At 40.4% G+C, this 26,507-nt stretch overlaps 2 protein-coding genes across 2 annotated transcripts in view; both read right to left on the reverse strand.

The window, feature by feature from the left end:
* SLC16A10 (solute carrier family 16 member 10) overlaps positions 1 to 12,568 on the reverse strand; it is a 117,538-nt gene extending 104,970 nt beyond the window's left edge. Inside the window, exon 1 of the mRNA XM_019443105.2 lies at positions 11,954 to 12,568. Within this exon, the coding sequence (XP_019298650.1) occupies positions 11,954 to 12,287 (334 nt within the window). The 5' untranslated portion in view covers positions 12,288 to 12,568. The remainder of the gene's footprint in view (positions 1 to 11,953) is intronic.
* An 11,703-nt stretch (positions 12,569 to 24,271) lies between these two features.
* LOC109263546 (spermine synthase-like) lies at positions 24,272 to 25,809 on the reverse strand. The gene has a single exon (XM_053904572.1). It carries the CDS (start codon positions 25,722 to 25,724, stop codon positions 24,627 to 24,629), a length of 1,098 nt encoding a protein of 365 aa, XP_053760547.1. The 5' UTR covers positions 25,725 to 25,809; the 3' UTR covers positions 24,272 to 24,626.
* Between the last annotated feature and the right edge of the window lie 698 nt (positions 25,810 to 26,507).

Consider the following 26,507-nt stretch of genomic DNA (forward strand, 5'->3'; position numbering starts at 1 on the left):
GGATAGATAAAACAAGATAAAATATAGACTAAAGCACAAAAAAAATCCCTTATTAGGCTGCCTCCTAGCCCTTGCCTAGGCCTTGCACTCCACCTGAAACACCTTTTTCTGCTATATCTGCTGAGGAAAAGTCTACCAATACTTTAAAGCCTAACTCAAAAGCTATCGCCATGAAGCCTTCCCTGATCAGCTCAGTTAGAAAACATTTTGCCTTCCTTTAAAATCCTAGATCTTATGTATACTGCACTCAAATAAGTGTAGCATATTGCATTAGAGTTATTTATGTACATGGCATTTTGCTTCAAGAAGTCAAATTTGTTTGTTTCTTGCATGACCCCTAGTACATGGTTTGTATTCAATAAAGGATTTCTAGATCTTTTTAAAACTAAAAGCAAAACAACAACAACAACAACTGTAACACACATACACCCAAATTAATTAATTAAAGCTATCTTTAACCAAACTGGCTGGGTCTGGAGAAGGTTGAGGCAAGACGATAGCACAGAGAAGGAGACAGGGCTGCTCATGCAGACTTGATCCTCTGAAGGATTAGGTGCCACCTGGAAGAGTCAGGAAGTACTTCTGGCCAAGTCTCCAGATGGTTAGTTTCCATCCCCACTTCTAATCCCATAGAAGGCCCTGATCAACACCTGTGCTGAGAAAAGATGAATGGGAACAAGGGTGTGCCCCACCTAGCAAGGTGTGTCAGGTGAGACTAAAAACGAGAATAATCTCAGGACTTCCTAGCATTCCCACCCATGGTAACAAAGTTTTACTCTAAGATATTTACTGCTATATGCCCCCTTGTATTTCCAGATATTACATATAACTGCCAAACCATGTTGCTGCTTCTAAAGAGCTCAAAAACTGGGAAAACACATAGCCCTAAAAGCAATGAAATATAATCTAAAGCTGCTTTTTAAAAATAGCATTGGCACTTATCGAATTAGCAAATATTAATAAAAATAAAACACTGGTAGGATTTTCAGGTAACCAATATATTGCTAGTACACAGTAACCTGGCTCAAGTTCTCTAAAGAACGACCTGGCAATGTGTAACAAGTGTTATAAAGTTGGTCATACCCTTTGAACCAGTAATCTTACTTTTACATGTACCCTAAGGAAGCAATCCACAGGAGAAAAAACAATTTGTTCAAAGATGTATATAGATATGATGGGGCGCCTGGGTGGCGCAGTCGGTTAAGCGTCCGACTTCAGCCAGGTCACGATCTCGCGGTCCGTGAGTTCGAGCCCCGCGTCAGGCTCTGGGCTGATGGCTCGGAGCCTGGAGCCTGTTTCCGATTCTGTGTCTCCCTCTCTCTCTGCCCCTCTCCCGTTCATGCTCTGTCTCTCTCTGTCCCAAAAATAAATAAAAAACGTTGAAAAAAAATTAAAAAAAAAAAAAAAGATGTATATAGATATGATACTTATACTGCATAGCACTGCCTACAATTCAAACATCCAGTCAAAGGGGCTGGTTAGTAATCTAGGATAGACCAGTACAGCAGAAGAACACGCTTACTGAAAACCTTAAGTAGGTACACTATGTGATACAGAAAAATGTACCTTAAAAAGAATGTTTACTGAGAAACCAAAAACAGAAGTAAATATTTTTTAATGTTTATTTAATTTTGAGAGAGAGAGACACAGAGCATGAGCAAGAGAGACAGGCAGAGAGAGAGGCAGACACAGAATCCAAAGCAGCTTCCAGGCTCTGAGCTGTCAGCACAGAGCTGGACAGGGGACTTGAACTCATGAACCGTGAGATCATGACCAAAGCAGAAGTCGATCACCCAACCGACTGAGCCACCTAGGTGCCCCAACAAAAGTAAATATTTACATGTAAATCTACAATTCCGTATTGGCAATTCTGAAATCCCAAACCCAAAGTTTTTTGTATGATGATATCAACACTCACTTGGAAGCAAAATATAACCTGGGGGGCGCCTGGGTGGCTCAGTTGGTTAAGCGTCCGATTCATCTAGGTCATGATCTCCCAGTTCGTGAGTTCAAGCCCCACATCAGGTTCTGTGCTGACAGCTCAGAGCCTGGATCCTGCTTTGGATTCTGTTGTCTCCCTCTCTCTCTGCCCCTCCGCCATTCATGCTCTGTCTCTCTCTGTCTCAAAAATAAATAAACACTAAAAGAAAACTTAAAAAAAAAAAAAAAACTGAACTGACATGAAACTATGGCCTTTATTTGTCCCATTTGCTCTGAATACTCATAGATTTTGCTGCAGAACTATCAAGGTATCTGACTATGGGGCCCTGCCTCAAACCCCCCTGTAGGGATTGTGGCTCCATACTAATGACATCTATACACATGTAAGAACACTGGTATATATGCATCCATTATAAATTTGAAGAGTTAACATTTAGTATTCATTGGCTTTCCATTTCCAGACTATTCCATAATTAACATTTTTCTCTTGAGTAGGAGACAAAACATAACACCTAAAACTAAAATTCCACACATATAGGGGCGCCTGGGTGGCTCGGCTGGTTAAGCAGCAGGCTCTTGGTTTCGGCTCAGGTCATGATCTCACAGTTTGTGAGTTCAAGCCTCTTGTGGGGCTCCTCACTGGCAGTACAGAGCCTGCTTAGGATTCCCTCTACTCCCTCTCTCTCTGCCCCTCCCCTGCTTACTCTCTCACTCACTCTCAAAATGAATAAATAAGCTTAAAAAAAAAAAAACAAAAAAAAAACAGGGACACCTGGGTAGCTCAGTCGTTGAGCGTCCAGCTTTGGTCAAGGCCATGATTTCATGGTTCATGAGTTTGAGCCCCACGTCAGGCTCTGTGCTGACAGCTCAGATCCTGGAGCCTGCTTCAGATTCTGTGTCTCCCTCTCTCTCTCTGTCCCTCCCCTGCTCATGTTCTCTCTCTCTCAAAACTAAATAAAAACATTTTAAAAAATCAAAAATTAAAAAAGAAACCCTCATACATCTATCATTTATTCCTATAGAACATCTTATTCTTAGGGCAAGTTTACTACTATAGTCATGAAAGTTAGTATTTCTAATGCTAATGGTGAATTATTTTTAATATTAATATTTTTATTATTATAAAAGTAATACTTATTCAACATGGAAAACTTAGAGGCCACAGATAAACTAATAGAAAGTAAGAAATCCAAAATCCTGGCACTGAGGGAGAAGTATGAAGTTAAGGATATTGCTGCCAAAGTTTGAGTGTTGCATTAATATAGAGCAACAATGGCAACTTTCTGCCCCCGACTGCACTAAAACATCAATTAACTTTGTGGAATGTCGTTTAAACAACTATTGACAAATGTGAATCCTTTGAGATGCTGCCATTTGAAAAAATGGAACATGAAGTCAAAACTAATAAAAAGGATAATTAAGCAAGATGAAAAGGTTTTTACTATTAAAAGGCCACCAGACTAACCCACTCGACTTGGCATTAATACCAATCTACCCAGAAGAGTCAAGAAATACCTCCATTTAATGAATAGTGGTTTACTGCTTTTATAAAGCATATCAGAGAATTGGTTTTGAATCCAGTCTAAGTTTGTCACAAGAATAAATTTTGACTTTCTGAATACACACAGAACACTGCTGATGCAATTTACTTTAGCAAAGGAAAAAAAAAAAAGTAATAGCTGAACAGCATACCAATGCATAAACTCTAGTCAGTGATTCTCTTCCTTATGGGGGAGCAGTGTTTCTGGCCAACTTTGTTCCCTCTTGATAAACACAGAAGTCTCATAATCCTTGATGCACACCTCTAAGGGTAGTTTACCTTTTGAATGAGTAGCCATAATATTCAAAAGATAAAGCCATGCTTCTGTATTTATCCACCAGCTAAGATTTTGTCACTTTTGGTTGTATTATGGAAATAATTAGATTCTTTTGTTTTTCGCATACAGAATTATAATCTTATCCTTTTGTAAATTAAATGTGCTTCTCTGGAACTTCTGATATGCTCCTCGTGGTGGTGGGGGGGGTGTGGATCTGGGCTGCCTTCTCAGACTCATATATCTTTCCAGAATTAACTTAAGCAGAAACACTGCTTTGGTCCATATACATTATTTCACATCTGTATTTCATATGTATCCCCATAATTAAAAATTATTGAAATGAAAAAATACTTGCAACTTGGAAATAAGGCATGTCATTGTCTTAGTTCTTTTAGCTCTGGTTCCTATATTCAAGGTAGGGAATTATTTCTGCTGTTAATGAAGATACCTTAGCATTACTTTAGCATTTGGTACATGTACATGTACATCTGAAAGCACTGCTTTCCTCCATAACTACAGTCTCAGAAGAACTGGCTATGGTGTGGTGGGTTTGTATAGCTCCCAGGAGTGCTGGAGTTGCTCATTCTGAATCACTGCCAATAAAAACACCATCGTTCATGGGTGGCACCAGGCTAGGCTAATGCTCAGAGCCATGGTGAGCCAACTTTTCAAGTAGTGTTTGGGGTTTGGTTTGTTTTTGTCAAGGTTTGTTTGTTTAATCTGAATATGAGATCAGATCTCTAATTGGATTGTAATAACTCTAAATAGAATTCTATTCCAAAAGCAACTTCCCAGGATTTCTGATATCTTGGGTACAAGACACTATTAAAGTTCTAGAGAATATATAGGGAAATAAGCAGAAAATAGTTTCAAGGAAGAAAATAGGCAAGGTTCTACATTTCAGGACAACTTTAACATAAGCACAAATTTTTACACAGCTGAAAAGATGCTCTTAAATTCAACTTGAAAAATATAAACACTGATATCATGTGCCCCAACCCAAAACTGTGCAAGTTAAAACTTTCTTATCTGTGAATGGAGGTAACAGCACGCTACAAGGCTACTCTAAAAAAATAATGTTAATGTGTATGAAAGCTCTTTATTTATGATAAAGGACTGTGCAAATTATCACTTAAATATGGATTCTCTTTAAAATACCATTCACAGAATGCTAGATTAGAATAGACTGCAATTACATTCTCGGTCTTCCACTTTAAGTCTTTTTTAAGAATAATCTCTATCCTCAACATGGGGCTCAAACTCACCACCCAGAGATCCTCCTCCCCCTCCCCTTCCCTTCCCATACTCTACTGACTGAGCCAGCCAGGCACCTGCTCTGTCTTCCACTTTAAATTTAATTCCTAACTCATTTGAATTCATGTTACTCCCAAAACATTCCAATTGCATCAAAAATGTAACAACACTTGCATAAAATCATTGTTTTCTCCCATGGTTGTGACAAAAGGAATAAAATGGCTAACCATTTCATCAGAATCTTACAAGGACTAACAACTACACTGAAGAGAGGAGAGGCACACATAAAGGCATAGAGGCAAAAGATAGCAGGATAAATTTGGAAAAGCACAAGGCTTTCAGTTTGGCCAAAACACAAAGAACAAGAAGGAACAGAGGTGAGAGACAAGGCTAACGGGTCAGGCAAGGGCCAGAACTTGAAGTCCTTTGGTGTATGGAGCTCAACGTTTTCCTAGAAGTAATGAGTTTCACTGCAGGCTTTTAAACAGAAAAATGATATGGCCCTAAGTTTTAGAGAAGTCACTCAAGTGTATAACTGAGGACAGGTGGACCAGTTAAAGCATTATGACAATAATTGAGGCCAAAATTAATGAAGGCATGAATTAAGACAGTACTAAAGGAAAAGAAGGGGATTGATTTATGAGACATTAAGGAGGTCAATGCAAAAGGACTGTGTCTGATTTAACAAAATAGGAAAGGAAAAGGCAGAAATAAGAAATTAAGATGAATTCCAGGTTTCTGACTCAAGCAACCAGAGGCGTCATGCACGGAGAATTCAGAAGGAAGGATATGTCTATTTGCAAGTGGGCTATTCTTTTTGGTGGAGATATATATATATATATATATATATATATATATATATATATATATATATAATATGGGGTGGCTAAAAAATGAGTTCATTTTAGTTGAGTATGATATACCTGTGTATCCACATGGAACTGTCCCAATATAATGAATACGGGTCAGGAACAGATTAAAGAAATTTGGAAATAACAACCCCAAGATAGTGCCTGGAGCCATAGGGTGTATGAGACACACAGGAAGGTAGGAAAAGTGAAGTACATGGCCTAGGATGAAGCCTCAAGGAACTGCAACACAGATTCAACAAGAACCCATCCAAAAGATATAGCAAATCACATCAGGAGCACAGAGTATAATTTATTCAAAAAGATATCTCAAAACCCCTCCTGACATAATTCTGGTATCCATTTATTTTTGATTGATTTTGTTCTTTGAGCAGTTAATTTTTTTTTTTAAGTTTACTTATTTTGAGAGAGAAAGAGAGAGTGTGCGCACAAGTTGGGGCGGGGGGGGGGGGGATGGTGGGCGTGGCAGGGACGGGGGGGGGGGGGGGGGGGTGGCTCAAACTCACAAACCCTGAGATATCATGACCTGACCTGAAGTCAGTCGCTTAACTGACTGAGCCACCCGGGTGCCTGGAAAACTTTTTTTTTTTTTTTTAAACCTTCAGGAACATGAACTGACTTGAAGTTTGAGAGGTGCTAGTAGGATTATACTGAAAGATCTAACAAGATGTATTGCTCCTTAAGTGCTATTGAAAATCCTACTTTGTGATTTTTGACTGTCTAAAGAGTGATCTACCTCCACACAGAGAAGGCAGAGTTGCATTAAAGATTGTAGACAAAGAGCCTCCCTTTTGGAACCTTTTTAATAATCTACTTCTCTTTAAAACTACTGAATTTTTAATACCTTGATTTCTACTTTAAATATCCAAGAAAGGAGGATAATGCGCCGTGTTTCCCAAACTTGTTTAACCACAGACCTCCACTTTGAAGAAGGTTATTAAAGAACACATTTTGGGAATTACTGAAAGAAGCCTCTGGAATTCCCAAAGAAGCCTTCAGAATTTACTTGACCAAGCCTCTGGACCACAAAGATATCCTATCTCCAAAAGAATATCATTAACTACTCTGAATACTGATTCTGAAAACATACTTGTTTTAAATAAATATATTTAAAAAGTGAATATGCCATTAAAATATTTCTTTCTCCAGGAAGAAAGCAGGGAAGTAAACTAGATTAATACCCTCGTAAGATCCCAGAGTGTCCACAGCACTGCGTCTGAAAAGTACCCTTGACTCTTTATCAATTCCATGAAGGAACCAAAAATGGGTTTTCCAATATCCAGCCAAGTAGTGATTTCTAAGGGAAAATAATGTTCCAGTTAGTGGTAGTAATTATTTTCGTGTTCCCAAAAGCATCAGATTTGCCTGTGCACATGTGAACCAGTAAAAGTTCAACTGAAAAGAGACCACTTGAGCCCAGCTTGTTTCCTCTGATGCAGCAGGAGGTGTGAGGCAGACCTCTGAGTACCATGTCATCAGCAGCCAGGGTAACACAGTGGGGCTGGGATACACTCAACACTTTCCATTAGTTCTACTGCCTAACTTGCAGTTCAGCTTGCTTGCCCTTTCCAAAGTCTCAAATTAATAAAGTAAGATTTATTACCATAGAGAAAGAGACCATCAAATGCCTTTCTCAGCCCTCACCATTCACTGGAATTCCCTTAGAATTTCAGCTTTTTAAAATAAGATTGAGCACGGATATATTGCAAATGCCTCAGGGAAGTATTCTGTTTACTCATTTGTATCCCACAGAAGATCAAAAAATCCTTGGGAACAGCTGACCTTGTTTCTCTCAATTACCATCTCTAGTGCCCAGCACAGAGTGTCAGAAACTTGGTAAACAGTTGAAGAATGAATAAGGAGTAACACGAAGATGTATAAACTAACCTATATCTTCGTGTGAATGAATTTTTTCAGGGCCTTTCCTGAGAAATTTTGGGTGGATCATCAGTTGTATCGGAAGAGGTTTTTTGGTTGGTTTTTTTGTTGTTGGTTTTTTTTGTTTTGTTTTTGTTTTGCATAGGAAGAGTTAAGATAGCCTGAAAAGAAATAAGCCTGAGAAAGGCTCCTTTTCAGTTCTGTCTGGAAACATCATCCTACCGTGGATCAATCTAAAGGAACATGGTTCTTTAAAGGAAACCCCAGATTTTTGCTTAAATGCCATATGAAATTATCTTGTTTCTCCATAGAAGTCCCTCTACAAAAATCTATTTCAATGAGACATTAACAATTGGCAATCGTTTATTGATAGCAAAGTAAGATCAAGAAACAGGCACCCTAATCTTTCAGACTTTTTAAGCCTTTTCTTTATTTTGAAAGAGACAGAGAGTGAGAAATTGCTCCAGTGCACACACAGGAGAGGGGTAGAGACAGACAAAATCCCAAGCAGACCCTGTGCTGTCAGCAAGGAGCCTGACTTGGGGCTCCAACTCACAAACTGTGAGATCATGACCTTTCAGACTTCTTTTCCAACCCTAGAATGCCTGGAATAGTGCTCAATTAATGCTTGAATTGATATACAACATAAAGAATACTGAATTAGCAGGGGCGCCTGGGTGGCTCAGTCAGTTAAGCGTCTGACTTCTGCTCAGATCATAATCTCATGGTTCACAAGTTCAAGCCCTGAATCGGGCTCTGTGCTGACAGCTCAGAGCCTGCTTCATTCAGATCTTGTGTCTCTCTCTCTCTCTCTCTCTCTCTCTCTCTCTCTCTCTCTCTCTCTCTGCCCCTCCCTTGCTTGCATTCTCTCTCTCTCTCTCTCTCTCTCTCAAAAATAAATAAACGTTGGGGTGCCTGGGTGGCTCAGTAAGTTAAGCATCCAACTTCGACTCAGGTCACGATCTCGCACTCTGTGAGTTCAAGCCCACATCGGGCCCTGTGCTGATGGCTCAAAGCCTGGAGCCTGCTTCAGATTCTGTGTCTCCCCTCTCTCTGCCCCTCCCCCCCCCATGCTCTGTCTCTCTCACTCTCAAAAATGAGTAAATGTTTAAAAAAAATTTTTTAATAAATAAATAAATGTTTAAAAAATTTTTAAGGACACTGAATTAGCAAAAGTTATCTACTCAATGCAATATGATCAATCATTAAAAACCCCATTTCTAGAGACATAAGCCTGAGGCTGAATCCTGGCTCCACTGCTTACTTAAACTCTGTAAGCCTGAGTTTCCACATCTGAAAAGAAAGATGTTTAAGCCAATATCCTGGACTTGTTGTAATGTTTAAATAGGAATGCAGGCACTGGGCCTGGCACATAGGTAGTTCTCAAGAAAAGTGAACTATCATTTAGAAACCTCAATTTGCATTCCATCACTACCTCCCTATGTGCCCTAGGGCTCATCACTATGAAGAAACCAATGAAAACATGGAGACAGAATTAAATGCTCTCTAATGCTGAGATTATCAATCATGAATAACAGTAATAAAAAATGGACCAAAAGTTTGAAAAATAAAAGCCTTAAACAATTCAGATATTTTTTGTATTGTACTTGAAGCTTGCATCTGTTTGATCACAGATGACTCAGCATTAGAATATCAAAATAAAGAAGCCTGAACAGTCAAACTTCAGGTATTCTCAAATACTTTAATACCTGCTGTGAAGGATGGACTATGAAACACCTGCGTGTGTGTGTGTGTGTGTGTGTGTGTGTGTGTGTGTGTGTGTGTGTTGGGCTGGCACAGGGGGTGGGTAGGTCTCAGTAGTAACTGGCTTAAAGAGTATCTTGTTACCATTTTTTCACAGATGAGGTTAAATCTTTGTTCTTCCTTAGACCTTAAATTGTATCAGTTATCAGCTCTGTATCACATAGTATCCAAGTAAAGATTCAATGTAGCTGCTATGTCATACAGGGCCATTACAAGTATATAGGCGGGCACCCAGAGCACAGGCTGGTTTTCAGGCACCACTTACCCTGAGTTGGGCACCTTTGTGCAAGGGCACAACCATACATGGGAGTCATGTGCAGAAGTAAAAAGATTTTCAGTATTTAGCTGGCATATTTGGATAACTATTTATACAATATACACCCACATATACACAAACATGACTGAAAATCGTCAAGGATTCAACTGAGTAAATGGAGAAGGATATTCATCAAAACTGAAAATAGCTTCAAAAAGCTCAAGAGAGCAGGTTCCTGTCCCCTCTGTCCCCCCTCAGGTGGCCTGTGTTGGAACATTGTAGCCAACAGGAACTTTGGGGATGGAAGATAGGTCAAGGCTGCGACACAGTAAAACTCTGGCCCTCCTATGGTTTTTCCCCCATAGTTGCTCACTCACACACTCTCACTCTCATAAAATGAAGGAGAAAAAATCCACAGATAGAAAGGATCTACTCACCTGAGTTGGCAGAAACACTGGTAAACAAAAGACTTTTGTCTTGCTATCTTGACTGCATTAAAAATCTGTAATCCTAGTCAAGAATATGCTAAATGCTAAAGGAACCAGTCTTAAAATGTTGACTCTACCAATTCCATCTGCCTCCTTGAGCTTCTCCCTACCAGATACCCATGCTCATATAAAAAAAAAATTTTTTTGTTCAATATTGCACATGCATATCAATCCTGCTAGACTTTCAACAGTTGCCTTCCATAAAAGTAAGTATAGGATATTACATTAGCCTAATACTAGCCCTGTGACCTGCGTAACACAGTAGTTCAAGAGCTACTGTTTAAGGAACAGAAATTCCAGATTAAATATGGTACATTATCACATATGCAAAGAGAATATTCATTGCAGCATTATTTATATTAAGTTTGGAAGTAATCTAAACGTTTATTAAAGGGAGAATGCATTAGTAAAGTATAATATATTCATACAATGGAAAACCTGGAGCTAAAATGTAAAGAATTTAAGCTACCAGTTCAAGTTGAGATATTATGTGGATAAATTGCAAACAATGCAGAGTAGAAGAAAAGCACACTCCAGAATGATACATACAGTATAATAGTATTTATAAAAGGTTTTAAAACTCCTAACATTACCTCTGCCTTAGAATTTGTTAGAACAGTCTCTTGCATGTTTTTTGCATGCACACTAAAGTCCTAAGGAACAGTCACTCTAAAAATAGAAAATTAAGGTTTAAAAAAAGACTATTAATCATATAAAGTTCCTCAAATGGCAGGGAGGAGCCTTATTTAGTCATTGAAATCCCTTAGCCCTTTAAGTCATAAGATGTGTGTTCTATCTCCATTCTGCTACTCACGAAGACACTATTTTACCAAGCTTCAGTTTTCTTTCCTAAATAAGGCTGATAACACCTGCCTTGCAGGTTGAAGTACAATAATGTATGTAACAGAGTTATATACAAAAGGTCTTGGACTTGTTTTTTGCCTGTCAAGAGATCACATTATAAGTCTCTACAGGGAAAAAAAATGTTGAGTCTGCACTTTCTCATCTAGTCTAGTATATGGTTAAATATGACAACACAACAGGAAAGGGCAACCCTTCACCTTCCTCCTCCCGGTCCCTGATCTGGCTGCCTCCTATGCTTTCTATATTTAGCACACAGTGCCCCCCCCCCCCAAAACAAGCAAACAAACAAACAAACCACGAAACCAGGGCTCTTGGCAGAGCTCCCTTGGGGAACTCCCCTTGACCTTGGAATAAATCTCTTTAATCTCGCCAACCCTGCCTCCCCTCAGCACACACGCCCCTCTGCAGCCCCGGAGGCACATGAACGAAAACCCAACGGTCACGGTCTCATAAGAGACTGCAAAAATCACAGTGCGGTGTCGTTGGGTTTGGAAGGTTGTTTGCTCTCGACAATTAAGAGGAAAGTATACGTAGACTCTTAAACCCTACTCTTGCTTATTGGGAAATAAGTTCTGCGGCTTGTTTCCAAACACACTGTGCCCAAATCTGTATTCACTACAAAGCCAGGCACACCGAGGCCCCTGGAGCGACAGGCTGCATTTGCGATGGGACAGACCCACCTCTCTCACGCTCTCCCACACACAGGGACCCACCGAGGCGCACAAGCCGGCGAGGGCACACTCCGCACGCGGGATGCGCTCAGGGGCCCCATGCCCGTTCTCCCCCTACCCCGGGCTGGCCCCGGCCGGCTCCGCGCCTCACCTGTCTTGAAGACCATCTTGTCATCGTCCGTGGACCCAAAGGTCTTCAGCATGGACACGAAGAGCACCCCGCAGGCGTTCTGGATGCCGAACACCGACCCGTTGCACCACATGGCCGCCAGCATCACCAGCCAGCCCCAGCCGCCCTCGGGAGGCTGAGGGGGCTCAGCGCCCGCCGGTCCCGCCAGCTCTACCTCCACCTTCTCGACGACCGCCTCGGGGCCGTCCGAGGGTCTCGGGCCCGGCAGCGGAGCTGCCCCGGTGGGCGCGGGGCCCGGCGGCTGCGCCTCGCTCGTCCCCCGCGCGGCGGCGGGCTCCTCGGGGAAGGGCACCATGGCCCGAGGCGGCCCCCTCGGGAGCCAGGGGAGCGCGAGGGGTGCGAGTTCCCGGCGGGCTCACGCAGGAGCCGCCGAGCGCCCGGCCAGCGGGCTGGTGAGGCCGAGGAGAGGGCGGTGGAGCCCCCGGTGGGACGGCGGCGCAGGGCACGGAGGCTGCCGCGAGGAGGAAGGCGGAGGCGAGCCGGCACCCCAGAGCACAGCACTCAGGCCTCCAGCCCACAGCCCCGCACCCCCTACTGCGTCGGGGGCCGGCCGGCCGGCTCTTAAAGACGCCCCCCGCCCCGCAGGCTGGGGGCGTGGCCGGCGCGGGACGTACCCCAGACTCTCCAGATGATTGGGCTTCGGTAGATCGGAGGCGGGGCCCCCCGCCTAGCTGAGCCCGGAGCCAGGTGTCCGCGGGTGGCGGTCTGTGCGCGCGCGCCTGCGGCAAGGCCTCCTCCAACCTAGTTGGGGGGTCACGGATGTGTGGGTTACCTCGTCTCCAAGTATTAAAGGAAGGGGCGCGAATCTTCCTAAGTACAGTCTGGGTGTGTCATCACAAAGCAGTATGAGATCTTTAGCCTCAGCTGACAGCGTCACAACCAAACTAACATTGTCTCTTTGCTTTGTTTCTGTTTTGCTTTTTGACATGCACCTCTTATTACTAACCATAATATTTGGGGTACATAATGCTCCCTGCTTACTTAAAAGAAAGTCAGAAGTATAAGGGGCCTTATGTAATCGTTTCATTTCTCCTGCTTTCATATACAATTTCCTATAAATACTTGGCACATTAAAATGCCCATTTTGTAAGACACTGTAATACCAAAGCCTTCCAGTAACATTTTTGACAGACAGCTGGAAAACATTACATTTAAACTACAGCACAGTTATTTGCACTTTAAACAAAAACTAGCACCTATATTCAACTCCCTGAAGCATGTAGCAACAACAATATATGTGAAAGAAAGGAAGAATAGCCATGAAATTGAGCCCAGTTAAATGTGTCAGTTACTCAGGTTCTTCGCTTCAAAGTCAAAATATACTAGTTATTTTATGGGCTCATCACTGCAATGGAGGACACAGATGAGTGTGATTGGTCTCCCTTCTTCTTCTGCCCATTAATAAACTACCCAGGAAAAAGTCCTGGGATAAAACAGGAGGCTCAGATGGTGAGTATTATAATACATAGACAACAAAGAGAAGTAGGATGGAACCATAAAATTCTCTTCAAAACACTACAGAAGAGCTTCTACAGCAAGATGCCTTGGAGCTGAGCCCTGAATCAAATAGGGAAATTGAGTGGGCAAAGATAGCAGAAGAGCATTCTCGGTAGAGAAAACCGCCTAAGCTACAGAACGCAGTGTATAGTTGAAGAAAGGGAACATAGCTCAGGTATAATGAATGTGTCTTAGAGATGGGGTTAGAATAATATACTAAAAATAGTCACACGAGTGCACAAAAATGATCGCACAAGGATGTTATTTCAGCATTGTTGGAAATAAGGAAAAAGTGACGGGTTGATTAAATACATACTGCATAACCTCTAAATGTTGTTCACCTCTGTTGACTTCGAAAGCTGTCCACATTTTACTTAGCCATGAAAGTACATTTTTAAAAAGGCATGGATTAGAACGCAAAATATAAAGTAAATATCCATGAGTCAATATCGATATAAGCAAATGATTAAGTATATTAAGTCTTCCTCTCAAGACCCATAATCCCAGTCTAATCATTAAAAAAAAAAACAAAACCAGACGGTGCCTGGATGGCTCAGTCAGTGAAGAGTCTGACTGTGGCTCAGGTCATGATTTCTGAATTGAGACCCTGGGTCTCTGCTGTCAGCGCAAAACCTACTTCAGATCCTCTGCCCCATCTTCTCTCTCTGCCCCTCCCCCACTCACTCTCTCTGTCTCTCTCAAAATAAATAAATAAACTTAAAAAAATTTTTTTAAAAATACTAAACAAATCCCAACTGAGGGACATTCTATAAAACAACTGACAAGTACTTGTCAATACTGTTAAGGTCATGAAAAACAAGGAAAGTCTGCGAAACTGTCACATCCAAGAGGAACTGAAGGCAGCTGAATAACTAAATGTGATGTGGCATCCTAGATGGGATCCTGGAACAGAAAAAGGACATTAGGAAAAAAATAAGGAAATCTAGGGGAAGGATGGCTCAGTTGGTTGAGTGTCCGACTCTTGATTTCACCTCAGGTCACGATCTCACAATTCATGAGATTGCACCCCACATCTGGCTCCATGCTGCACATAGAGTCTGCTTGGGATTCTCTCTCTCCCTCTCCCTCTGCCCCTACCCCACTCAGGCGCCCTTGTTCTCTCTCCCTCTAAATAAATAAATAAATAAATAAATAAATAAGGAAATCTGAATAAAATACAGACTTCAGTTAATTATTAATATTGGCTTATTAATTGTAATGAGTGTGGAATGTGAATTAAGATGTTAATAATAGGAGAAAATGGGTGAAGAGGGTGAAAAGGGATGGGAACTCTGTACTATCTTTGCAATATTTCTATAAATCTAAAATACTTCTAAATATAAAATGTATCTAAAAAAAAATCTTTAAGCTCTAGGCTCAGTGTGGAGCTTGAATTCATGACCCTGAGATCAAGAGTCATATGCTAAAAAGAAAGAAAGAAAGAAAGAAAGAAAGAAAGAAAGAAAGAAAGAAAGAAAGAAAGAAGGAAAGAAGCGCCTGGGTGGCTCAGTCGGTTAAGCGTCCAACTTCAGCTCAGGTCATGATCACACGGTCTGTGAGTTCGAGCCCCACGTCGGGCTCTGTGCTGACAGCTCAGGGCCTGGAGCCTGCTTCGGATTCTGTGTCTCCATCTCTCTCTGACTCTCCCCCATTCATGCTCTGTCTCTCTCTGTCTCAAAAGTAAATAAATAAACATTAAGAAAAAAAAAAAGAGTCATATGCTATACTGGCTGAGCCAGCCAGGCACCCCTAAAGTTTTTTAAAAGTTTATGTATCATGAACCCATTCTTGTAAAAATACATACATGAGTACATAGCAATGTATTAAATATGATACAGTTTAAGTTTTACTTTATATATAATTGTTACACATACCATATATATAACATTATTTCTAAGCATTATATAGTGTATTTTATTTTCAGATTAAAGTTTGACATTTTTCATGCAGATTGATTTAGGAATAGCTCTGACTTAAGGGATTAAAAAGTTAATGCCCACAGACCACTTAGCATGGTGACTGGTGCACAGCAAGTTCTTAGGAAATGTTAGCAGTTACTACCATTATTATTACTATTGATGACATCATTGTTTCTGTCTAGGGACTCGGAATCGAGCGATTTAAATGGATGTTTACATTTTTATAAACACAACCTTTATTTAATCACAAATATATCAGGTTAGGAAATTAAAATATGAAAATATTTGAATTTAGGAGCTTAGACATCCCTGTCCTCAACTATTATGTTGTCTATTCCTTAAAGAGAAATTTATTTTCCACCACTCACTGTTTCCCTAACTCACAAAATGCACCCCTTACAAAACCCAATACAAACTCTACAACACAAATAAATGGGAAGATATTCCATGCTCGTAGAATGAAAGAATATTGTTAAAATGTACATACTACCCAAAACAATCTACGGATTCAATGCAATCTCCATCAAAATACCAATGGCATTTTTCATAGAACTAGAACAAATACTCCTAAGATTTGTATGGAACTAAAAACATGCTGAATAGCCAAAGCAATCATGAGAAAGAAGCACAAAGCTCTCTAATTTCAAACTATACTACAAAGCTATAGTAATCAAAACAGTAGGATACTGGCACAAAAACAGACACATAGATTAATAGAATAGAATAGAATAGAATAGAATAGAAAGCCCAGAAAAGTCACATAAAGTTCAATTAATCTATGACAAATGAGGCAAGAATATACAATAGGGAAAAAACAGCCTCTTCAATAAATGGTGTTAGGAAAACTGAACAGTTACATACAAAAGAAAAAAACTGGACCCTATCTTACACCATATACAAAAATAAGTTCAGTGTGGATTAAAGATCTAAGTATAGGACCTGAAATCATAAAAGTCCTAGAAGAAAATGTAGGCAATAAGTTCTTTGACACTAGTTTAGCAATATATTTTGGACCCATCTCCTCAGGCAGGGCAACGAAAGCTAAAATAAACAAATAGAATTACCTCAAACTGGGGCAACTGTGTGGCTTAGTCAGTTGAGCATCCAACTCTTGATTTCAGCTCAGGTCATGATCCCAGAGTCACGGGATCAAGACCCATGTGGGGCTCTGCACTGAGCATAGAGCCTGCTTAAGATTCTCTCTGTCTCTCTGTCTCTCTCTGTCTCTCTCTGTCTCTCTCTCTCTCTCTCCTTCTACCCCTCTCCCACACTTTCTCTCTCTCTCTCTAAAATGAAAAAGAAAAAGAAAGATAAAATTGTTACATCAAACTGAAAACCTTTTGCACAATGAAGTAAACCATCAACAAAATGAAAAGGGAACCTGCTGAGTGGGACAAGATATTTGTAAATCATACATCCACTAAGGAGTTAATATCCAAAATATATAAAGAATTTGTACAAGTTAATACCAAAAAAACACATAACCCAATTTAAAAATGGGCAGAGGACTTGAATATACATTTTTCCAGTGAAGATACACAGGTGGCCAACAGACACATGAAAAGATGGTCAACATCACTAATCACTAATCAAGGAAATGCAAATCAAAACCACAATGAGATATCACCTCACATCTATCAGACTGTCTATTATCAAAAAGACAATAAGTATTGGCAACGATGTGGAGAAAAGGGAATCGTCATACACTGTTGGTTAGAATGTAAATTGGTACAGCCACTATGGAAAACAGTATGGAGATTCCTCAAAAAAATTAAAAATAGAACTACCATACAATCTAGCAACTCCACTTCTAAATATTTATCCAAAAAAAAACCAAAAACATCGATTCAAAAAGATATATGCATCCCTATGTGATGAAGCATTACTTACAAAACCAAGATATGGAAGCAACCTAAAGGTCCATCAATAGCTGAATGGGTAAAAAAGTTGTAATATATCGATGTAATAGAATATTACTCAGCCATGAAAAAAATGAATCTTACCATTTGCAACAACATAAATGGACCTAGAGGGTATTATGCTAGGTGAAATAAGCCATACAGAGAAATAAAAATACTATATTATTTCACGTATATGTGAAACCTAAAAATAAGTGAACAAACAAAACAAAACAGAAACACACTCGTAGATGGGAGAAACAAATTGTTATTATCAGGGTGGGGAGCAGTTGGGGGTTGAAGAATGGCAGAAATAGGTGAAGGGAATTAAGAGGTACAAACTTCCAGTTATAATACAAATAAGTCATGATGATGTATAGCATAGGGAAGATAGTAATATTATAATAACTGCATGATGACAGATGGTAACAAGACTTATGGTGTAGGTCATTCATAATGTATAATAATATTGAATCATTATGATGCACACGTGGAACCAATAGGATATATTATGTCAATTATACTTCAATTAAAAAAATAATCAAGGGGCGCCTGGGTGGCTCAGTCAGTTGAGCATCCGACTTCGGCTCAGGGCATGATCTCGCAGTCTGTGAGTTCAAGCCCCGCGTCGGGCTCTGGGCTGACGGCTCAGAGCCTGGAGCCTGTTTCCGATTCTGTGTCTCCCTCTCTCTCTGCCCCTTCCCTGCTCATGCTCTGTCTCTCTCTGTCTCAAAAATAAATAAAAACATTAAAAAAAATTTTAATATAAAAATAATAATAATAATCTGATATGGGGTGCCTGGGTGACTCAGTTGGATAAGTGTCCAACTTCGGCGCAGGTCAGGATATGGTTCGTGAGTTCGAGCCCCACATCAGGTTCGGTGCTGACAGCTCAGAGTCTGAAGCCTGCTTCAGATTGTGTCTCCCTCTCTCTCTGCCCCTTCCCTGCTCACACTCTGTCTCTCTCCCTTTCAAAAATAAACATTTAAAAAAAATTTTTTTAATAATAATCTGATACAAAATCTCTCTCTCCCATTACTAACTAGATCTGTTTGGAACAATTGGTTCATTTACTCAGAGCAAAGTATTCTTCTAGACTATGGCCTGAGTGAAGGGCATATACTGAAGTTTACCAATAAAAACAGAAGTTCCATTCTAGTTAAGCCACAAGTTGGCTTTGCCTTCACCTTCACGGCTTTCCTTTGCCTTTCTCAAATTTCTAAGTTGGTGAAAGAAAAGATGTCATGATGTGAAATGAAAAAATAAAACACTTTAAAAATAATAAGGTGCCTTAAACATTAAGAATCAAGAGTTATTTTAGGTTTCCATGCTCTTTGGAAAAGATATTCTAGACCCCAAATTGGATTCTGGGCTGAAATCGTATTAAATCAGGCAAGTTTGTGTTTAGCATTTTGTTTTGCTGTATCAAAGGGGGAAACTTAAATCAGATTTTCTTATTTGAATCTTTTTTACAAGAAAGCTTTTAACTTATAAATGCCAATAAGCCACCTACTGAAGCAAAGTTTTGGGTGTGAAGAGAAACTATGTTCTATTTCTACATCCAAACCTGCCACTAACTTACATTGTATACGTTGACTTCTTGCCTCACCTTCTCCATCTGAAAATATGAAACTGTTTATATATAACTACCTCATAATAATGGTATATTCCTTAATGGGTTCCTACTTATTAAGCACTTTGTGATCATGAGATAGAAGGATTTATAAACATAAAACACAGGGTACCTGGTGGCTCAGTTGGTTGAACATCTGACTGTTGATTTTGGCTCATGTCTTGATCCCAGAGTCATAGGATAGAGCCCCGTGTCAGGCTCTGTGCTGAGTGTGGAGCCTGCTTAAGATTCTTTCTCTCTCCCCCTGCTTCACTCCCCTGCTCACACTCTCTCTCTCAGTAAAATATATATATATAACCGATAAAATATATTTGAACAACATATAAAGAACAATATGTTCTTTAACTCTAAATGCCAGCAGTAACTTCACAGTAAGGCCTTTTCACCTGTAGTTTGTATTAAACCTATTATTTATAAAAACTTTTTTAATTTTCATTTATTTCTGACAGAGACAGAGAGAGAGACAGAGCATGAGCAGGGGAGGGGCAGAGAGAGAGGGAGACACAGAATCCGAAGCGGGCTCCCCAGGCTCTGAGTTGTCAGCACAGAGCCCGACGCGGGGCTCAAACTCACAGACCTCGAGATCATGACCTGAGCCGAAGTCGGACGCTCAACCGGCTGAGCCACCCAGGCACCCCAAACCTATTATTTATAAACTAACTACTTATTAAAGTATCCTTACTTGACTCCTCACTGTATCCTGAGATGCCATTCTTTCCTATTTAGAAGAGTCTCATTTTTTAGCTAAACATTAACACTTTCCACTCTCCAAGAAATGTTCTCCATCTAGTCCGGTTCAGCATAAATACTCTTTAAACATCTGAGTTGAACTGAATATACTAAATACTAAATTACTAAGTTATGCGGTCATGGATTTCCAGCTATGTTCTATGTAATCCAGTACATAATACCTGCTTTGATACCATTTTAATTACTGTTTTAAATCTAGTGGCCAACAGTAGCTTTCTACTGCTTTTGTGGCTATGGACAAATTCTAATGCCTAATCTTTCTAAGTGTCTATTCTCCAAGTCACAAAATAGGAATAGTACTATCATGGTGATTATTTGGGAGAAGATGGAGTATTAGTGAACTGCTACAATAAAATCAAATTTAAACACACACACACACACAACCTAGACATTTTATTGTGAATGTTTTGATTAAAAACATATGCATAGAGATTCTTCAATATTGACTTGCACAAGTGATAAATGAGGATTTTGATGCTTAAAACTGCACTTTATAAGTGACACTGGATTAACTCTCTGACTTCCACTTCCTCACTTTTAAAAATCCCTTCAATCTGCTCTTCCCCTAGAATCCCGGGCACCTGGGTGGCTCAGTCGGTTAAGCGTCTGACTTCCGCTCAGGTCATGATCTCTCAGTTCATGGGTTCGAGCCCTGCGTCGAGCTCTGTGCTGACAGGTCAGAGCCTGGAGCCTTCTTCGGATTCTGCATTTCCTGTTCTCTTTGTCCCTCCCCCACTCACGCTCTCTCTCGCAAAAATAAATAAGCATTAAAAAATTTTTAATAAAAAAACTTAAAAAAAGAAAAATCCCTTCCCTATACTAAGAAGTAAAAAACAACAACAAAAATCCTTATCACCAGAGACAGGTACTTTAAAGTTCAGAAGCCAGAGAAGCAAACCTTGTTACTAATCCACTGCCTCAGCCCAAATTCCACTTAGAATTCCTTACTAATTAAAGATCCCAAACACCTGTTTTCTTTATCCTGTAAATTCCTCGCAAAAAAAAAAAAAAAAACAAAAAAAAACAAAACAAAACCAAACTACCTGACCCGGTCATTTCTTTGGGTCTCATTTTCATTACTGGGCCTCCATGTGCACATAATAAAACTTAGCTTTTTTTCCCCCTATTAATAAATCTCATGTAAATTGAATTCTTACCCCAGCTGAAAGAACACCTAGTTCCCTCAAATATAATCCAGCCAATTCCAACTCCAGAAGATCTTCTGACTGGCCCCCTGCCTTCCATCTAGCTGCTGGTTCCCTAATGATTCCTTCTCATTTCACATGGACCATCACAGTGACCTTCTAATTAGTCTTGTTGCCAAAAATCTCTGCCTCCACCAATTCATCCTCTACCCTATCTCTGCCCAATTTCTACTCTCCAGGCTTAAGACCTGCTCCTTATTTCAAGAACAGGTATAAACAGCTCTATGCCTGCCGTCCTATGGCCCCTCATCTTACAAGTGAAAAACTGATGCTAGGAAAAAGGAAAATGACTGTGTTTTGACTATTCCATGAACACACATACATCAAAGCCATGATAGTGACAAGACTCCAGCCCTTGTGATCCTAATTCTGCAACTTAAGTGGATAAGTTTTTTGGTTTTTTTTTCTGATAGAGAACCATTTGCTTAAAGTGGATAAGTTTTAACTGTGGTTTTCATTTACCCATTTTACATTTCTAATTGAAAATAACTTTAACATTTCCTTTTTTTCTAATACATCTTTTTTGTTTAGTTATTAAAGATTTTAAAAAATGTTTTTAATGTTTATTTATTTTTGAAAGAGAGAAACAGAGTGCAAGCTGGGGAGGGGCAGAGAGAAAGGGAGTCACAGAATCCAAAGCAGGCTCCAGGCTCTGAGCTGTCAGCACAGAACCCAATGCGGGGCTCAAACCCACAAATTGTGAGATCATGACCTGAGCCGAAGTGGAATGCTTAACCGACTGAGCCACCCAGACACTCCTGTTTGTTTGTTTGTTTGTTTATTGAGAGAGAGTTAGTGAGTATGAGTGGGGGAGGGGCAGAGAGAGAGAGGGAGGGAGACAGAGAGAATCCCAAGCAGGCTCCATGGTGTAAGTGTGGAGCCCCACGAGGGGCTCGATCCCACAAACCATGAGATGATAACCTGAGCCAAAACCAAGAGTAGGCTGCTCAACCGACTGAGCCACCCAGATGTCCCTAATGTAACAACTTTTAACACCATGATTTGTCTCCAGATATTTTTGGTTTTTATATATATTTTATAAAGCAAAATATTTTGCATCAATGTTTATACTGTTAACTGTTCCAACAGCCTTCTCAAACTCTGTGCTATGGTGTTCTATAGGACAGGACAGAGACTGGCCTGGGGTTCACTGGACACTGCTCAGGCTAAAGTCTGAACACCTGCACCTTGGGGGTGCAATGTAGGTCCAGAGTCTGGTCTTCAACTCTGTGTTCCAGAATTCAATTATTTCCCCTCACTGGGGCCATTTGTCTTTTAGAGAGTGAGTCAGTCAAACTAAATCCACAATAAAACTAATTAAGAACCTAGGATATAGTTTTTAAATGTAATTTCATATACTTTCAGGCCAACTTGGATATTCTAATGGTTTTGCACAGTGTCTTGTTTTCCCAGAGGGAAAAATCTGCATGACAAAACCTATTACTACCCAAAGGCTGTTAGGAGATCCTACGCCAGGTTAAGAAGGTTGAATAATCTTCAGAGAAAATGTTCAAGCCTATGCTACCCTTATGCCCCCTAACTCCACTACAGAACACACAGGCTATCATAGCAAGAACACTTGGAATTAGAAAATGAGCTTCTGTCACTTCACCATCTGAATGACCTTGTTCTGGTCATTTGCTTTCAAGAGCTTATCTGCAGGTCAGTGCTGGAGACCCAAATACAATTCCTCAGCATCTAACCCAATTCACTCACCCAACATACTCCATCCTTCCAGTATGACAGCATTACCTCAGTCATGTGACAGCATTACCTCAGTCATGCTACAGCTTATCATAGGTATATTTTAGTATCATAAAAGATGATTGGGGAAACCCATTCTTCCCCCCCTTTTCCTTCCTTCCTTCCTTCCTTTTACTTTCTTTCTTTTTTCTTTCTTTCTTTCTTTCTTTCTTTCTTTCTTTCTTTCTTTCTTTCTTTCTTTCTTTTTCTTTCTTTCTTTTCTTCTTTCCTTCCTTCCTAAATTTAGGAGTGTGCCCTAGCGGTGGCCTGTGCTCCCCATGCCTAGTTCATCTATACCAAGTGTTCCCAAAGTATGGGTGCTCAACAAAAATCTCTTGAGTGCAGCATCCCACCTTTAGCACAGGCCCTGCTAATGTTTGTTGAATTGTACTCAGTAGAATTACATTTAGTGACATGAGAAGAAAAAACATATTTGATCACTTAAATTTGATAACAATAATCCCTCTGCATGTGGTACAGTAGAATTCTAGACAGTTTTGGAGGAAAGAGATTTGAACTCAAGCCCAGGCTTGTCCTCTCAAAAGCTGCCAACCTAAGACCCCAGGACTGTTGAGATGGAGTGGGATAATAAGCTCTGTGACCTATGCCTCATTGCAGAGGGACTGATGTCATTATTGATATTAGAAGAGTGTCCTTAGTTATGAGTATTTATTGAAATTTTGTATTCATGGAATCGTACAATATTACCTCTAGAGAGGGGATCCTATTATTTTGTACAACTTCCTGCTTAAAGCAAGAATATCTTTTTTTAATGTTTTATTTATTTATTTATTTATTTATTTATTTATTTATTTAGAGAGAGCAAGCAGAGAAGGGGCAGAGAGAGAGAGGGAGACAGAGAATCCCAAGCAGGCTCTGCTCTGTCAGAGCAGAGCCTGAATGGGGCTCAAACTCATGAACTGTGAGATCGTGACCTGAGCCAAAAACAAGAGTCGGAAGCCTAACCGACTGAACCATCCACGCACCCCAAGAAACAATCTCTTCTAAGCATTATAGTGAAACCAAAGGGGCTACAATATGCAAGAAATCCAATTAAAACCCTCAAGATGTCATGGAATCAGCATTGTTTAACAATATGGCTCCCAGTTATACCTCAGCCTCTTCTCACCTTCTGAGTTGCCTGTGTCTGTCACAGTCTCAGTACAGAGACTTGCTTGCTTGGGTTGAGGGTGTGGGATGACATCATGGAAACGTATTCTCCGACCTCACCATGAAGGTAAAGCCCCAAGGAATACTTTTTGCAGACACAGAGAAACCAAAAATACCAGGCTAAAGGAACAGCAGTCATGAATTCCTATGTTTTTAAAACATTTTTTACTGTGATCCACAGTTAGAAACACATTTAATGTAATAACCCAGTAAACACACACACACACACACACACACACACACACACACAAATTGGAACAAAAGTTTAACAAAACAATATTTACTTTACAAAGTACAACAGCACATTCTGATCTCTTTTATTTCATCTTTTTTTTTCTCATTTATAATTTTAATTGAAGCATTGCTATTCATTTTTTCTTAACTCTTTCTTATAAGCACCAAATTTTAATAACTAAGTCAATTTTCTGGGGAAAAAAACACCACCACGAACTTCCCTCCAGAACAAAAACAATGATGTTCATTCCTCCAAACAACCAAATTTGAAGTCTACCAAAACAAAAATAAAAAGCCCACACACACAAAAGAAAGTAACAAAAATCACATTCTAGGGGTTCAGTGCATTTAGCAGCCTTCGCTGTGCTGTCTAATCATCCTTCAGCTGACTTTCAAAAAAAATAACACCCTAGCTCATCAAAATATACATTTTCCATTTGCTTTTTTAAATTAAGAATAATAATTAAAAAGAAAAGAAAACTTGAAGGAATTCACAATCAATTGCCTGACTCCTTTCGATGTCATGTACAGCATATGAAGGTCAGGAAGGCTATTTGCAGCACACACGATTGGGGACAACGGTCTTCAAGGGTTAGCTTTCTTCCAAACAGTGTAAAATACCCACAATTCCAAGTATGAAGGAACACAGACGATCTCCTTTGAGAATTCCACAGGACAATACAGGCGCCCAAGCTGTTCTTCATAGAGCGACAAGGCTTCTGTCAAATTGACACAGTTACCCTGTGTAAAATACTTCCCATCCGGTTTCAGTACTTTCATCAACAGGTCAAGAATCAGTCTGAGAAACTCCCATGTAGAATCTTCTTCTGGAGATGTGGAGATTGGAACAGCTGTCAAATCATTAATCACATAATCAAACTCTCTCCCTTCTTTGGCGTACCTCTTCAGTACTGGAATACAGTCTTCTATTAGAACCTGATAGCAGTCTCCTTTAAGATTGTCTAAGACGTCGCCACATGTTTTTCGCATGTATTTCTTACATCCATCAATCACCATTTGGTCAATCTCTACCATAGTGACCATCTTTGGTTTCAGTTTGACTATTTCACATAATATGCCCCCATCTGCGCCCCCTAGAATGAGCACGTCTTTGCCACTGTAGTCTTCTTTTCCACTGCCCATGATGGCCTGGGTATACGCCAAATCACTCTCCGCCAGATTAACATCCCCACTAAGGATGAGAATGTTTCCAAATTGCTTTGAGTATAGAATTTTAATGTTCTGATAAGGTGAATCTTCATCATACACCACTTCATCTATGTCATACTCAACCAGGCGACCATCAGCAGTGGGCCAGTATCTGTCGATGGCCTCCCCTCGAACTATGGGTGGTAATCGCTTCACCCGCCCAGTACTGTCCCGACTCAATTCTTTCATTCTTTCTTCTACTTTGTTCAGAAGACTGTCAACTTCTTGGCCTTGTGAATCACTATCATAACTCTGAAGGTCCAATAACACCAGTCCATGTGGGTAAATTCTCAAATTGGCAAAACTGCCGTTTTTGTTTATGTAGGTCGCTAAATAACCATGGTCTTGCCAGGTGTGCACCGACTCCGTCATCCCTTGCTCCCGGAAAATGGACTGGAGGCCTTTTAGAATGGTCTCACCATCAGCTTTGGCGCCGAGCATGAAGTCGAGCGTGCTGTGCCGTGCTGCTGCCATAGTGAGGCGAGGCCCTGTGCCATGCCTGGGGGAGGCGGCCACGGGAGACTGGGGGGCCGTGCGTCGTGTCAGGCTGCGGCCGGCGGGGAGTCTTTATTTCATCTTTTAAAAAGCTTCGCTAATCTTAAAAATAAAACAGCCAGTTATTTTACCAGCAAATGGCCTTACTCAGGGATAGGAGAGAATATGCAATTTGGGACATACAAGCTATGGCAAAACCATTGGCAAATCCAGGGAACAAAGAAGAGAGACACTTTTATAGAGGAAAGGGGGGAGTTGGGAGGGGCTATTATAAACAAAGAGTCCATTGGAGTAAACTGGGATTTTTTTTTTTTTTTTTTTTTTTTATTTTTGGGACAGAGAGAGACAGAGCATGAACGGGGGAGGGGCAGAGAGAGAGGGAGACACAGAATCGGAAACAGGCTCCAGGCTCCGAGCCATCAGCCCAGAGCCTGACGCGGGGCTCGAACTCACGGACCACGAGATCGTGACCTGGCTGAAATCGGACGCTTAACCGACTGCGCCACCCAGGCGCCCCTAAACTGGGATTTTGAAGTGTGGTGGCTTTTCACTGGCTGAGGTGAAGCAATCTCTCATTGGTTGGGCAAGGGAAAAACTGCTTCCCACCTGCTGGGGTAGTTAAGTATAGGTTTCTTCTTCTTGGGTCTGCAAGGAGCTGAGGAGGAGTGGTAGGGTGGGAGAACTTCTCCTGCTGGTCTCCTGACTCCATTTTATTTATTTATTTTTATTATTTAAAATATTTTTTAATGTTTATTTATTTTT

This window comes from Panthera pardus, unplaced genomic scaffold (assembly GCF_024362965.1).
Source record: "Panthera pardus isolate Hobbes unplaced genomic scaffold, ASM2436296v1 HiC_scaffold_17, whole genome shotgun sequence".
Classification (NCBI taxonomy): Eukaryota; Metazoa; Chordata; class Mammalia; order Carnivora; family Felidae; genus Panthera; species Panthera pardus.